Source organism: Temnothorax longispinosus, chromosome 10 (assembly GCF_030848805.1).
Source record: "Temnothorax longispinosus isolate EJ_2023e chromosome 10, Tlon_JGU_v1, whole genome shotgun sequence".
NCBI lineage: Eukaryota > Metazoa > Arthropoda > Insecta > Hymenoptera > Formicidae > Temnothorax > Temnothorax longispinosus.
In genome coordinates this window covers 3,955,081-3,971,594 of record NC_092367.1, presented here as the reverse complement: position 1 = coordinate 3,971,594, position 16,514 = coordinate 3,955,081, and the positions used below count along the sequence as shown (strand labels likewise).

Here is a 16,514-nt window from a genome sequence, read left to right as displayed (position 1 = left end):
TAGATACAATATTTCTTAACTTTGTAAATGTTAATATCGAAATTTTTCTACGTATAATATGAATATTAAACATAAATTAAAGTTTCTAGTTTTCCTTTTGCGATGTTATATGTATATGTATATATGTTATTTCATATATACTTACAGGTATAAAGGCGATAGAAATACATATTAATTATTTTTTTCTTCTGTTAAGAATTATTATAAAATCTCTTTCTCAAACTTTTATTTTGCATCTCTTATTTAGCATGCTGTATTTATTCTACACATGAGGTATTTACACATAATCTTTTATTAATTTCCCATCAACATAGTATTAATTTATATATTATGTTGTTATTATCGCATTGAATACATGATAGTAAAGTAAGATATGGATGCATTAAATAGCTGTAACAAATCATGTTTTGCTTTTATTTTGTCGCATTAAGAAATAAATATATTTTCAATATATTATAAAATGAAATTTTTGTACATTGTATTTTTGTATATTGTAAATAACATTATTAATACAATTGTATATCACATGTGAAATATTTGTATATTGATATATAAAATGATATATAAAATGATATATAAAATATTTTGTACCGTGCTAAAACATTCTAAAGATGCTATGAACAACCCACCAACATGCAGACCAAAACTTTTATTGCCTCTTTGTAACAGAAACAATATCAGCTTTTGTACAGATAAAGGAGTGTTGTACCACTGAACTTTGTATCTGAAAGAGATAACATAACATGAAGACTTCAAAAAAATAAGAACAATTATATAAAATTTTTACATAGATATTACATATAGATATCTGTAAGTGTTATTAATTAAATCTATGTCACTAAATGTATAAATATATAATATAAAGTAAACATATTGCTTACGCTGTGACAAATATGTGATTATTATGATCTATAATTTGTTGTCCCACAAAATTAGATAAAAACATATATAAAAAACATATGAATGCAAATATAATATTAATAAGAAGTTCCTCAGTATTATATTCAATTAATACAATCTGAAAAATCTAATATACGGTATTGAGATCAATTCTCCTACGAGAAATATAATATAAATATAATTTGTGGAAGAATTTGGTAACTTGTCATATAAATTAATGTATTAAACTACAAATATTTTTATACATAAAAATTATAAATTTTAATTAACAAAATTATTCTTTATTCTTATGCAATGTAAATCTTTACATAATTTTGCCCTAATTTTTTATTTATTAAATTTTAAGATGCATAATTTTATTTTCTAACTATTTTACATAAAGAGAATTTTGTAAACTAAATATCTGGCAAAAGTATAGATAGTAATATTATTTTGACATAATATTTTTTTTCCTAACGCGAGCGTGAAATGGGCCGTTTTTCGCGCTTGTTTTGAGTGAGCAAAACGACCATTTCGCATCGATGACATAAGCGTTGAGAAATGGAGTCATTTCTTAACTGTGGAGAAATGAAATTGTAAAACAAGCGAAAAGCGGCCTGTTTCACGCTCTTGTTAGGAAAAATAGTATGAACAACTCGTGGAAAGAAGAGTGGTCGAGTCCAAATGAGTGTGATGGTCGCACGAGCGAAGCGAGTGCGACCATCACACTCATTCAGAATCGACCACTTTTCCCACTCGTACAATATACTATTTTATTATGTAAAATTCGTATGTCAATAATTTAAGAATCTGAATTCATTTTAAAGTTAGATAGTTCTAGAATTAAATCGCTGGTAATATTAAAATAAAAAATTTGAATAACATTTTGCTCCACAATCATAATCCTAAAATTCTTAATTAAAGATATATTAATGTTGTTAATAGAAAGACAATAAGGTCATTAACGAAATAAAGCAACATGTAAAATAATATGCAAATTATTAATTGGGGATTTATTAAGTAGAAAAAAAGGTTTACCCGAAAAATGTTTAGGCTCAAACCGAGCACTCCGACTAGTATTAAAAACATGAATGATATTTCAAATTTGGATATTAGATGGTTGGAGAATCTATAGAAACAAAAAGGTGTATGTGTTATTGCGTATACTATAATTCACATATTATAAAACATGTATACCAACGTTGTAGCTTTCCGATGAATATCTACAGCATGAATTATGCCTTTATAAGCTAGAATTTTGTTTCGCAGGTTATTTTTTGTTATATAAATTTGTATTGCTCTCTCGATACGGTAACTGTAAATAATTCATTTATTATTATTTATATGAAGCTTTATGCAAAATAGTCAATAATAAAAAAAATTTGTCCAGTTAATATTTGCCCCAAAACATTTAGATATACGAGAACGTTTATGATAAAATTGCAATATTTGTAATATTATGTAAACCCTATTATAAGATATAAACAAAATATAATGTACTTTTCTTACTTAATTTTATTAAATTCAAAATTCCACTTTTAAAAAATAATTTTAAGTACGTTATATTCTATATGTATTAGAAAATGCATATCAATTAAAGATTATTATTTTAATATGCCAACTATTTAAATGTATTTAGCATTTTCACATATTTTGTATAATAAAACTTTATATTTGTATAAAAAAATATTTGTCAAATGTGAATGTTAATGGAAAACGGAACTAATTTTTAATTAAAATTTTTTTGTTATTCTTACGTTTATTATTTTACCTAGCAATTTTAAACATTCCGCAGGCATGCTGAAGATATGCAAGGAGCATTGACCCTGTTGCTACTAATGCGATACACCCTATAGCCAAAGCTACATTTATATGAAAGAGAGGTAAATAAAAATACACTTTCTGATCTAAAAAATATTCAGTTGAGATCTGTATGTGATGTGGTCGAGACACGTTTGCAGATAATATAATGTTGATAAAATTTTGCCATAATTGAGTACCCATAAAAATAACTATACTAGAAAGGACTAAACAACATTATAAAATAGTAATACGAAATGTTCTCTAACAATTTGAAGTTTTACATTGCTACAAGTATATCACATTCTTATACAATATTTTATGTTCTTGAATCTCTTTACTTTAAATAAAAACATAATAATCCTTATTATATAGATTATATGTTTACTATCTTTAATGTAAATTATTTTCAATTTTATTTATTTACAATTAGTAAGTGTTGGATTTATAATTTTAAGATATATTTGTTATTTAAAATCTTATAAAGAGCACTATGCAGTGTGTTATTGTATATTTTAATGTCTACATAAATTATTTCATTTCTTATATAAACACGCTTCTTAAAATATTATATTTATAACGCAGTATAAAAAGATAAAATATTTTCTAATTCCAAAAGCATTATTTGATTTTAAGACACTTCTGTATGCTTTCATCTTTGATGCATTTAATTAAGTCCAAGCGACAATGTGATACTACTTTATGCAATTCGAAATAAGTATTTTGATGTATAAAAAAGTTTTAATAGAAAATATATTAATTGATTTGTAATCGAAAAGGAATAGTAAATACAAGAAAGAATAGAAATCCGAAGATGTGTGTGTCTTACTTGTAAGGATAGCCGTATAATATTTAGCGTTGTTTCCATATCTTTCTACGATATCAAATTCGTTATTGTTTCTCAAATCATTATAGATGTGCTGAATTTGTTCTATTAAATACTTTATCTGTGCTTTTAATAAATTTTTAAACTTATTTTAATAGAATTTATAAAAATTAGTAGTTCTCTGATTTTTTATATTTAAATTATTTATTTGAACAAATACAATAGACGATCAACTTACCGTTTCACTATTAATGTAAAAGGAATTGTATTTTATGACAAATACGCTAAACATAAGTACAGAAGAAAAAATCTTGATGATAAATTCTGCAGTACATTTTGATGACAAAATTGGTGTAAGCTATAAGTAATAATATTTTTTAAAAGATTTGAATGAAAAAACGTCGATATTCTCTTTACTTTGACATATTTTAAGCCATTCTTAGTTATTATTTAATATATATAACAATGTTAAATTAATCGTATATTATTTCACGTAAGTCTAATGTAATTAACATACAACAGAATATGACATAATAGCATATTGCTATTTATATACGTGCATACAGACGTATATGCGCACTTAAATACATTTTTTAGGTAAATAAAAAATAAGAAGTATATATTATTACACTTCAAAATAAACAAAGAATAGTTTTTGTATTTAACTGCAGAATTGACATATTCTATAACACAATTAACACTTTTAAGAAAATATTGAGTTTAAATTGATAGAAAGATTTGCAAGTATAATCGGAATATGCCAATTTTAATTTTAATGATAATGATATACATATATTATCTTAGTATGTGTCTATAGATCATAGAATTATAATTTGCATACCTGAAATATAATGCAAGTTATAAGAATAACATAATTGCAGATTAATTGCAATCGAGCAAGTTTTGATTTTTTATAAGGCCACAAACCAACTATCAGCAAAAGAGTTCGGTTAAGACTGAAATATTTATCCACGACACTGATCATCTCTCTGCTAGCATTAAAGTACGTATAATGGAAATGAAAATGAAAGAAATGAAGGTTTTGTTTATCCCCACTATTTGATTGATCTATTAAATATATATATCTGTATTTTTTCTACGTTTCTTCTTCTAGAAAAAATATTAACGTTCTATAATTTGAGATAATTCCCCAATTTAATGTAATCGAAATTTAAGAGGTACGAAATAACTTCGTGAAATTGAAACACTTGCAATTTAACGCTATATCACCAAGACGCGGTCGCCGATTAAGTAATCGATTTAATGGCGACAGAAATTCAACAGATGTTTCTTTCTCATGGAGTATAATCCACGAGAGAAGTTTTGAAGTGAAAGTTACGCAAGCGCATTAACCGTTTCTTACTTACCGGTGGTGTATTCATCTTCGTTCTTTCAACGGGTACAGTCGTAAGTTACTTTTGAGATTCTTCAGAATAAAAATGTTTTAAAAATATATCTACTATAAAATTACGATCTGTAAAGTATATAATATCATTTCTCGTAAAATAAATAATATTGTTTTATATATTTTTCTATTATCCAGCATCTTTCTTCCTTTTTATTAAAAATTATAAGATTTTAGAATATAAAGATGTATGGATTTAAAAACTTAAGCAAAGAAAGCATTTTGTAAAAGCAAAAAATTTTGCAAGAGCAGTAACATACATTTTTAAAATGCAAGTAAATAAAAAAGTAAAACAAAATTTCTACTATGTGTTAGAGCGAGGTTTTTAAAACATGAAAGTACTGTTAATAAAATAAAAGACATACAACAAATTATTATAACTTATTTCAACTTATTCTCGCATATTTTACAAATATGTAATAATTGATTGTGCGGAATGTAAAATAGTTATATTATGTTTCTTACAAAAATTACTATGGAACTTCTTAGTTTGTTGTTATCTAATTTTCATACATTTTTTTATATAATCCGCGATATTTCTTACTTAAGGTGTACTGTATCATTTTTTACTAAATTCATCCCCATGGTGTTAGTCGATATGTTTTGCTATCACTATCGCGTTGAATGCATAACAATAAAATAAGATATAGATGTATTTAACAACTGCAACAAATAATGTTTGTCTTTGTTTTATTTCTTTAAACGAAGGAAAAAGAAAGACAAAGTGAGAGAGGGAGAGACGAAAAAAATATAATATCTATATTCATTTTATTATCATATTTAAAAAAAAAATGCCGTACCGTAGCAAAACACTCCAAAGATGCCACAAACAGTCCACCTAAGGTTAGCCCATAAGATTTGTTGCCTCTCTGTATTAGTAACAGTATCAGCTTTTGTATATGTAGAGGAGCTAGATACCATTGGATTTTGTATCTACATATGACGATATAATAAATCGATAATTTGAGAAAAGAAAGAGACGAGTAATATCGCATTATATTTGTTTTCGTGTATCATATTAAAAAATTAAAAAGTAAAATATTAATTTCTACTTCTATTATTGTAAAATAATATAATAACATAATAATATAATAATATAATAACATAGTAAGAAAATATTTCTTACGCCGAATCAAACATATAATTATAGTGATCCGTAACTTCTTGTCCAATGAGATTGGCTAGAAACATGTATAAGAGACAACTAATTGATGATAAATAAGGCATGGAAAATTCTTCAATATTATAACCCGATGATGTAATCTGAAAAACCTAATAGGGCGAAAATTAACATTGTAATCAATTTAAATAAAAAAATCGTGTGACTATGTAAAGAATATAATTAATATACATATTATCAAAGAAATCTAGACATAAGTTTAAAATTAACATAATCCAGAATTTAAATTATGGAATATCTGAATAATACTGAAATCCAAATTTGAAAAAGCTTTGACTTGCTTACAAGCAAAAATTCTTTATTTAACATCTTGTGACTACCATGGTTGTCACGATCGGCGCTTTTCAGTGGCGTCCTAGTGGTCACTAATAATTAGCTTCTTCAAAATTTTTAAAAACATTAATGCCATTTAATATAAAATTTTTTGTTACATAAATAACTGGATAACAACGTAAAGTAAAAAGTTTGCAACTTAACATACTATTCATATGAGGATATAGTCTTATTTAATAATATTATATAATATTTTATTTATATGATTACCTATGATAATGAAAATTTTACTATGGGCGTACTGTGGTAAGATATATAAAACTCACTGGGCAGACAATGTGTGTATTAAAATGTTTTAAGTTATTAAATAACAAAAATATTCTTACATTATTTTAAGCATTAAGCAATTGTTATTCATTTTTTACTTAATTTTACTACGTTAAAAATTGCAAATTTTATATAAATCTTACTTTAACACAAAATTATAATTTAAATATTAGGAAAATATTTTTAAAAGTTATATAATTATGTAGTGTATATTTATATAAAGATAAAAAGTTACGGAGTTGGAAATGAATAAACTAGTTTTTCAATCAATCATTAATCATCAAATATTAATTAATGTCATCTTATTAGATTATTTAGAAATAATCTATTAAGGTTAGAAATAAACAAAACTTACTCGAAATATATTGAAGCTTAAAGTTATCACTGCGATTCCCATTAAAGCCATGAACGTTACTTCAAATGTGGATCGTATTAATTCGCAATACCTTTAAATATAAAAATACATAATAATTAAAGAAAAATATATGTATGTGTTAATACATTATTATATAATAAAATAAATACTAACGCAATTGCTTTTCGTTGAATGTCTATAGCACATATTATACTTTTATGAAGCAAATTCGTATTCTGCAGTATAATATTTTGTGATACATAAATTTTCATCGCGCTTTCGATACGGTAACTGTGAATAATTAAAATGTTTTAGTTATGTATAAATTTATCTGACAAAGCTACGAAGTAAATAATATTCTCAAAATTGGGTAACAAATAAAATATAATAAATTAATTTTGGGAGATTAAGAAAGTGTGGGTAATGTAGAATAGTGGAGTAATATAAAATGCTACAGTATCTAGCCTATTAATTGTTACAACCTAGTGGTCAGCAGTAAAATCACTAGCTGTTGAACTCCTAACTGAACGTACAAAGCGACAGTGTATAGTACGAGGTGTCATGTAGTTACATGTAATTTAAGATTTTGTGTATCGCTACTTGCGTAAGTTAGTTTATAAACTTTTATTTTGTAGTCAATCTACTTCACAGATTCATAGTTGCTTTAAATAGTTCTCAAGTTATCTTAAAAAAAGTTCAGGATATTCCATATTATACTCACACTTTCTCTACTTATGTATTATATAAGAATGAATTGGAAGAAATAGTAAACATCCTTTAAAATCTCTGTTAAGTTTAAAGATAGATAAAATATCTAACAAAAAAGATGGTATACTTAAGAGTCCAAATGTGTGTGATGGCCCTTTCTTAAGTTTATTTTAAAATAACGAATTTTAGTATTTGAAAACTCTTTGCATGTAAATGCTATATACGTATATGTATAAGTTTATTCTTTTAATGATTTATGCTTTCTATATACTTCGCGGCTTATTACAACAAATTAAGATATTGTTTCACATTTCTATAAAATAGGAAACTCGATTCTTTCTTTTAATACAAATTTTTAATTATTCGTATGTTTCTTTCTTTACGTTAAACATATATGTATTATGTTTTTACCTAGCAATTTTTAACATTCCGCAGGTATACTGTAGATATGTATAAAGAAATGTTCCTGTCGCTAATAAAATAAATAATCCTACGTAGTAATATATATACATATGCAATAACAGTAAGTAGAAATATTTCTCTTGATCGATAAAATATTCAGTCACAATATATAGATGGCGTTGATGAGATCCATTTATAGACAAGATAATGTCACGAAACCTTGGCCACAATTGTATGACTATATGAACAAATGCGTGGCTAACCAAAAGCGCTAGATAACATTGTAAATAAGTAATTAACAAATTGTAAAATGTCTTTAATAATTTGGAATTTTTAATTCTATAATTATGTCATACATATATATTAAGATAATAATATGTAAATCTTTTTCCAACTTTTCCGAAAGGAACGGATAATAATATTTTACAAATACAGTTCAATTTGTTGTTGAATGCATCAATACTATGACTATGTAACTTACATAATTTTCTAGTATATTGTAGTTGCCTGGATTTGAATGTATTAAAAATAGATAAAGTACAAGGCAAAAAATACTTAGTTTAGAAAACGTTATTTAATTAAAGTGGAAGTTTCTCATTACCTTATTGCTTGAAACATATAAATTTAAACATTAATCTAACTTTCTCAAATAATTTTTTTAAGTCTTACTAGTAAAATTATTCAGTCGTTTTCTTTTTTCCTTCTTTCATGTTTTAAACATATAATGTATCGTGGGTCCAAACAAGAATCAAATACTTACTTATAAGTGCCGTCGTATAACGTCTTGCTTTGCTTCCGTATTTTTCTATAATAACGATTTCGTTATGATCTTTTAGATCAGCATGAACATGTTGAAGATATTCTAATAGACATTTTACCTATTGTTTTAATATGTTTTTATACCACTTATATACCTCCAATTAATTAGTAAAATTAAAAAAAATACATAAGTTTAAAATTTTATCCAAAAATTTGTTTACTATTTATTTAAATAAATACATAGACAAACTTACTGCTTTATTGTTGATGTAAAACGAGATGTATTTTATCTCTATACAAATTAAACCGAATGTAGAAGAGAAAACTTTGATGATAAGGTCAGCGTTACACTTTAAGGTTATAAATGCTGTAAACTATAAATAATAATATTCTAAAGAAATTAAAATAGTATAAATTCCTTTACATATAATTTTATATTTGGTCTACAAATTATAAATATAAAATCAGAAACGTCTATTTTTATATAAATATATCGAATAAGGATCCTCATTATTTAGTTAAATTTCTAGAATGTTGTCTTTCATGTTAAATCACGTATAATTTTATTGGTATTCTAATTGAGAAAATATAAATTGTGTAAATTGTTATTGAAAAAATTATAAGCATAAATCAATTTGATATATTTAATATATATACTATGTAATGCATGTAGCAAGGGAATTAGAATATTACATAGCTATTAGAATATTGACACACATACTTGAAATATAATACCAGTTGTAAAAATAATAAAAATACAAATATACTGAAGTTGAGTAAATTTCGATTTTTTATAAGGCCACAGACCAATTATTAACAGAAGAGTTCGAGTTAAACTAAAATGTTTATCCATAATCATTTCTCTGCTAGCTCTAAAATACTTATGACGGGGATAAAGTGGATGAAGTTCTTTTTGTGTATCCCCCTACCACCTTCGGTCGGTCAATTATACATATATATTTTTTCGCTATATTTCTTCTTCTAGTGAACTAAATTACGGAAAATAACTTAAATTGCAACACACATTAAAATTGAATATTACTAGTAATGTTACAGTTTAAGTTATTTTCCTTAATTTAGTTCAACTGTAATGCAAAGTACGGAATATTGCTGTTAGATCTGTATGCTCGCAATTTAACACTATATCGTCGAGACATAGTCACCAATTCAGTAATCGATTCAATAGCCGAAAGAAATTCAACAGATGTTCTTTTCTCATAGTATATTGTTCACGAGAAAAGTACTGCGATGTAAAAATTCGACATGCGCAGTAGTCATGTCTGAGCGACTCTTATATGCTTCCCACATGCTTCAATTCGATATGTAGGTACATTCGTACATTACATTTGATCCGTAATAGTGAGAATTCCTTGAAAGTATTATGTCGACTACACTGTGAGTTGTAAAGCACATAATATTATGTGTGTGTATGGGTGTGTGTACATAACATATATAGTTTATATACATATATCTAACTACTCTTCTAAATTACATATGTATACATATATAAATATTGTTTTATAAAATATAAAAGAATATAAATTTAAATATTAAACAAAAGATTAAACAACAGTGGCAGAACTTAAAATAATATCTATTTTCATAACACAAAGTATAAAAAAGAAATAAAATAAAAATTTAAATAATATATAATATAAAATTAGATTAAAATTTCTAAAAATGCTAAAATAGTACTGTAATAGTAACATAAACTAGTAATTTAGAGAAGACAAATAACATGTAAAATATAGTCATTATTGTTTTACTTTATTTTTATCATATAATTTGTAAAAATTTAAGGTAAAGGCAAATACATATCAATTACTTCTTTTCTTACATTAAGTATCCTACGTTGTAAAAACATCATTTTCTATTTATCATTTTCGCATCCTTTATGTAACACGCAGTATTCGTATATAGAATGCTGTCTTTCGTTAACTTCTCATAATTATAATATTAATTGAGACATTATATTGTTATTATCGCATGATAGTATACATGATAGTAAAATAAGATATGGATGCATTGGTTAGCTGTAACAAATTATATTTGCTCTCATATTATTGTGTTAAAATATGTCTAATTTATTATAAAACAAAATTATAGTAAGTATATTGTATATAATATTATTGGTACTGTATCATATATATAGATGTTTGTATATGGAAAATATTTGTATATTGGTGTATAAAACATGATATATAAAATATTTTGTACCGTGGCAAAACATTCTATAGATGCTATGAACAATCCACCGACACACAGGCCAAAATTCTTATTGCCTCTTTGTAACAGAAATAGTATCAATCTTTGTATGTGTAAAGGAGTTGCGTACCATCGAACTTTGTATCTAAAAGTAATAACAATATAAAAAAATTACGAAAAATAAGTACATATACATGGAGTTTTTACATCATATGTATATCCTATACACCTGTACTCTATATATATTTATCTATTACATTATTTTTCTCTTTTATGATAGTAGTTAAATTTGTAAATGTATGTAGGATATAAAGTAAATATATTACTTACGCAGTGGCAAATACGCGGTTATTGTGATCTATAATTTGTTGTCCGATAAAATTGGCCATAAACATGTATAGAAAACAGATAGATGCAATTACAAGATTCATTAAAAATTCTTCAGAATTATATCCGAATAATACAATCTGAAAGACCTAATACACACAAATATACTACTGAGATCAACTCCTAATAGAAACATAGTATAAATATTGGTAATTATACATTTTAGGGGAAGCACCTCCGATGACCTTGACCTTGACATATGTTGTCAAGGTTACCCTCCTGAGTGACCTTCAGAAGGTTTTAGCCGTTGCTCGTATTTTATTAAAAAGTTATAAACAAAAAAAGTTTCGAAAATATAGCAGTTATTTTAAGTACTGAGAGGCATAAACGACTAATATTACGTTTTTCTTTAAAGCAGAGAATACTTTATTTCGCGAGAAAGTCGCTGCTTTACTAAAACACATTTAAAGCGGTAAATTGTTGATAAATTGAAATTTTTTTGTTAAAGCAAAGAATACTTTATTTTGCGAAAAAGTCGCTGCTTTACCAAAACACAGCATTTAAAGCAGTAAATCGTACTTATGTAGGTTAGTGACACGCTTTAAAAGTATTTAAGTGTTTAAAGCGCGTCAACTAACCTATATATGCACCTATATATGCTATATTTTCCAAACTTTTTTTGTTAATAACTTTTTAACGAATAGCGAGCGACGGCTAAAACCTTCTGAAGGTCACTCGGGGTCATGACCTTGACAACATATATCAAGGTCATTGAAATCGATGAGGTCGCCAAACTTTTTTTTGTTAATAACTTTTTAATAAAAAACGAGCGACGGCTAAAAACTTCTGAAGGTCACTCAGGAGGGTGACCTTGATAACATATGTCAAGGTCAAGGTCATCGGAGGTGCTTTCCCTAAAATGTATAATTACCTACCTAAATATTTTATAGCAATTAACTATAAATTAATGTATTGACCTTTAATAATTTTATTAATGAAATATAATTTATAACTATTATATAAAATGTCTAATTTTTTTGGATATTATAATATTATTTAATAAAATCACATTTATTTTTCATGTAAATTTTAATATTGTACAGTCCTGTTACACTATTGAAATATTTTGAATAAGTTTTATATAGTAAATAGAGTTATAAAATTAATAGCAATTTTTTTCTTGTTATAATTAATACTTGGCTTAACTTTAGAAGGCTCTTTTGATTTTGATGAAATTTTATGATATATTCATACACTAAATGTAGTCGGAGTCACTAGTATAAAGTAACGGAAATACCTAGTTTTCGAGAAATTTCAATTATAATTAGATATTCGTCTTTATTTTCTTATATCAAAATCTTGAAAAACGTTAATTAAGTCAAATAATTAAAATTATAATTTCTTGGAAACAAGGCATTTCCGCAACTCTGTACTAATGGCTACACCTACATTTAGAAAGTATTAAATACCTGTTTTTATAAAATTTCATCAAAAGCAGAGTGAGGTAGCCTATTAAAGTTATCATATTCTCTTGTTATTCTTATTAAATGTAAAAAATTTCTTTAAATAATTTTAGAATCTGGATAAAAATGTTAAAGTCAAATAATTTTAAATTTAAATCACTGGATATTTTAATAGCATTAAAACCAAAATTTAGAACATTTTTTACAATTGTCATATTAAAATTTTTAATATAAGATATTAAAATTGTTAGTAAAAGAACATTAATAAAATTATTAATATAAAGCAATATAAAGAAGTAACATTCAAATTATTAAATGTGAATTTATAAGTAAGAACAAAAACTTACTCGAAAAATATTTAGACTTAAAGTAAGCACTCCGACCGCGATTAAAAACATGAATGATATTTCAAATTTAGATCTTAGACAGTTAGAGAATCTTTAAAAACAATAGTGTGTTATTGCAAGTATTATTCATATATTATATGTAGAACATGCAAATACCAACATCATAGCTTTTCGATGAATATCCACAGCACGAATTATGCCTTTATAAACCATAATCTCGTTCTGCATGTTAATATTCTTTGGTATATAAATCTGTATCGCTCTCTCAATACGGTAACTGTAAATATAATAATTTAATTACTAATAATTATGTAAAGTTTTATGGAAAAATAGGCAATAATTTAAAAAAAGCAACAGATTATGATATTGTTGAGTTAATATTAGTCAAAAATGTTTATACGAACATATTAAAGTTGCAATATTCGTAATATTATGTAAACCCTATTAAAAATTTTAAAATATAAACAGAAATATAAAAAAAATATGATGTACTTTATTTTATTCAAAATTGCACTTTTAACGGAAAACTAAAAAGTAATTTAACATACACTGTATTTTATAATTAAAAAATCAAGATTTTATTATTATTATTATTGCATATCAAGATTTTATCATTTTAATATGTCAATTATTTAGATTTCCTATATTTAGCATTCTTCTATTTACAAAGTAAGACATAATATTTGTATTAAAAAAATGTTTCTCAAATGTGAATGTTAATGGGAAACGGAACTAATTCCTAAATTCAATTTCTCGGTTATTCTTAAATTCATTATCTTACCTAGCAATTTTAAACATTCCACAGGCATGTTGAAGATATGCAATTAGCATTGTTCCTGTCGCTGTCAATACGAAACATCCTATGATCATAGCTGCATTTATATGGAAGAGCGATAAGAAGAAATATCTTTTTTGATCAATAAAATATTCAGTGGAGATCTGCAGATTACGTGATTGAGATACGTTCGCAGATAATATAATGTGTATAAAATCTGGCCATACTTGGGCACCCACAAAAATAAATGAACCAGCAACGATAATCACTAAATAACATTATAAGATGGTAATATAAAATATAGTTTTCTAACAACTTGAAAATTTTCCTTGTTATAATTATAAATATCACATCATAAAATATTTTATACACAAATCTTTTTATTTTAAACAAATAGGTGATAATCTTTATTATACAAGTTACTATGTGTCTTCTTTATTGTCTTTGATGTCTTAAATTATTTTTATCTACGTATAGCAAATAAAATATTCATTATTTTAACATTTGTTGCTCATTATAAAAAATTATGAGAAGTATCATGCATTCTTATTCTACATTTTAGTGCAATGTCTATATATATATGTATATTATTTTACCTCAATCATATTTCTTAAAATATAGAAACAAAGTTGAAGTTACTTTAAATACGAAAATTTTGGTGGCAAATTGTTTTATTTTTTCATCTTCGATGCATTTAAATTGAAGCGTTAAAGTGAATTTTGCATAACTCAAAACTAGATATTTCCCAAAAGTTTCAACAAGAAACTCAATAACAGATTTGAAATACGCAAAGAGTAAAAATCCAAAGATGTCTTACTTGTAAGACCAGCTGTATAATGTTTTGCGTTACTTGCATATCTTTCTACGATAGCAATTTCGTTATTGTCTCTTAAGTCATTGTAGATATGCTGAATTTGTTCCATTAAATACTTTACCTATTCTTTCAACAAATGTTTATATGCTACTTATTTTAATAAAATTTAAAAAAGTTGTTAGGTATAAAATTTTAGATATTATGATATTTATTTGAACAAATATAGTTAAAAATCAACTTACCGTTTCATCATTGACATAAAAGGAATTGTATTTTATGACAAAGCTGCTGAAAAAGAGTGCAGCAGATAGAATCTTTATGATAAATTCTGCAGTACATTTTGAAGTCAAAATTGTTGTAAGCTATAAGTAATAAATATCTTTAAGAATTACCATAAAAGAGCATTATTCCTAACTTCCACATATTGCAAATCATTCTTAGCTATCACTCTATACATGAAACAATTCTAAATAATTTATATAATTATTACTGTTATTTCATATTACTGCAATTGTATCGTAATTAATACATAACAGCGCAGAACATAATTGCATTATACATATACGCGTGCACATTTGTATGCGCAATTCATACAGATTTTATTATATGAGTAGAGAATGAGAGAATAATATTATTGACTATTTATTATATACCAGTTCTAAAATTTAAACTAAAATATTTTTTTTATTAAAATCCTCTATTGACACACTCTATAACTCAATTAACATTTTCAAGGATATATCATAGATACAAATCGCTTCTATAGATGTGAGATGTCTGTAAAGATAAGACAAGTACTTATCATTAAAATTAAAATTGCTATACCTGAAACATAACGCAAGATATAAGAATACTGAAGATGCAGATTAATTGCAGTTGAACATACTTGGATTTTTCATACGGCCACAAACCAACTATCAGCAAAAGAATTCGGTTAAGACTGAAGTATTTATCCACAACATTGATCATCTCTCTGCAAGCACTGAAATAGGTATGACGGGGATGTAATGGACGAAGATTCGCTTATCCCTATCACATTCGGTTTTGTGGCCACAAATATTCTCTCTTCTAGCATCAATTTTAATGTTTTACAATTTAAGCTATTTTCCGTAATTTAGTGAAATGGCTAAAAAAAAAAAAAAATACAATACGTAGAATATCGCTCTTACATTGGCATACAATTGCAATTTAACTATATCTTCGCGACGCGTTCGCGAATTAAGTAATCGATTCAACAGCCGAAAGAAATTCAACAGATGTTTTTTTCTCATAGAATGTCATTCATGAGAAAAGTTCTGCTGTAAAAGTTGTGCATGCGCATTAGTTATATTTCAAAGGTTCTTATCCACGCATGCTTCATTTATCGTTATGTATATTCATATGTATATATAGTTTATGAAAAGGAAAATTCTTCAAAAATATTTCGTTGACTAAATGACTACACCATTACAAATAGTAATGCACATGTATGTAATATTCTTTTTAATATGTAACGTATAATTTTGCCTTATACACTTTTCTGTTTCTTTGTACCGGTTATCTGTTAAAGAAAATTGAAAATTAACAAAATTTTAATACCTCTATATTATAAATGCATAAATATAAAAATTGATTGATATTTGATACAAATATCGATCATTATTATAATATTGTGTTGGTCGAGTTAATG

At 25.4% G+C, this 16,514-nt stretch overlaps 2 protein-coding genes and 1 long non-coding RNA gene across 17 annotated transcripts in view; 1 reads left to right on the top strand and 2 right to left on the bottom strand.

The window, feature by feature from the left end:
* LOC139820493 (uncharacterized) overlaps positions 1-16,514 on the top strand; it is a 29,661-nt gene that overhangs the window by 6,800 nt on the left and 6,347 nt on the right. For 3 of the 10 annotated variants that reach the window (XR_011733976.1, XR_011733979.1, XR_011733977.1), the window contains exons 2-3: positions 14,062-14,319; positions 15,581-15,836. This is a non-coding gene — a long non-coding RNA (uncharacterized lncRNA). Of the gene's footprint in view, positions 1-2,655; positions 2,763-4,496; positions 4,913-10,104; positions 10,338-14,061; positions 14,320-15,580; positions 15,837-16,118; positions 16,312-16,514 lie in introns of those variants that run through there. The other 7 variants (XR_011733983.1, XR_011733975.1, XR_011733978.1 and 4 more) reach the window with 7 other exon arrangements.
* LOC139820491 (uncharacterized) lies at positions 176-4,500 on the bottom strand. Its single transcript, XM_071790821.1, has 9 exons — positions 4,433-4,500; positions 3,744-3,863; positions 3,509-3,626; positions 2,651-2,906; positions 2,081-2,194; positions 1,918-2,008; positions 882-1,027; positions 592-724; positions 176-390 (listed from the first exon to the last, which is right to left on the bottom strand). Exons 2-9 carry the CDS (start codon positions 3,795-3,797, stop codon positions 340-342), a joined length of 963 nt encoding a protein of 320 aa, XP_071646922.1. The 5' UTR covers positions 3,798-3,863; positions 4,433-4,500; the 3' UTR covers positions 176-339.
* On the bottom strand, positions 4,873-15,814 carry LOC139820489 (uncharacterized). 6 transcript variants are annotated; one of them, XM_071790812.1, is made up of 11 exons: positions 15,671-15,814; positions 15,088-15,207; positions 14,849-14,966; positions 14,038-14,299; positions 13,417-13,533; positions 13,257-13,347; positions 11,450-11,595; positions 11,132-11,264; positions 10,752-10,947; positions 9,636-10,307; positions 9,169-9,288 (listed from the first exon to the last, which is right to left on the bottom strand). In XM_071790812.1, the coding sequence occupies exons 1-9, from the start codon at positions 15,812-15,814 to the stop codon at positions 10,894-10,896; spliced, it is 1,185 nt and encodes a 394-aa protein (XP_071646913.1). In that variant the 3' UTR covers positions 9,169-9,288; positions 9,636-10,307; positions 10,752-10,893. The 6 variants fall into 6 exon arrangements, with proteins under 6 accessions (XP_071646917.1, XP_071646916.1, XP_071646913.1 ...); XM_071790813.1 differs by having other exon boundaries at positions 9,722-10,307; XM_071790817.1 differs by having other exon boundaries at positions 15,088-15,133; positions 15,732-15,814.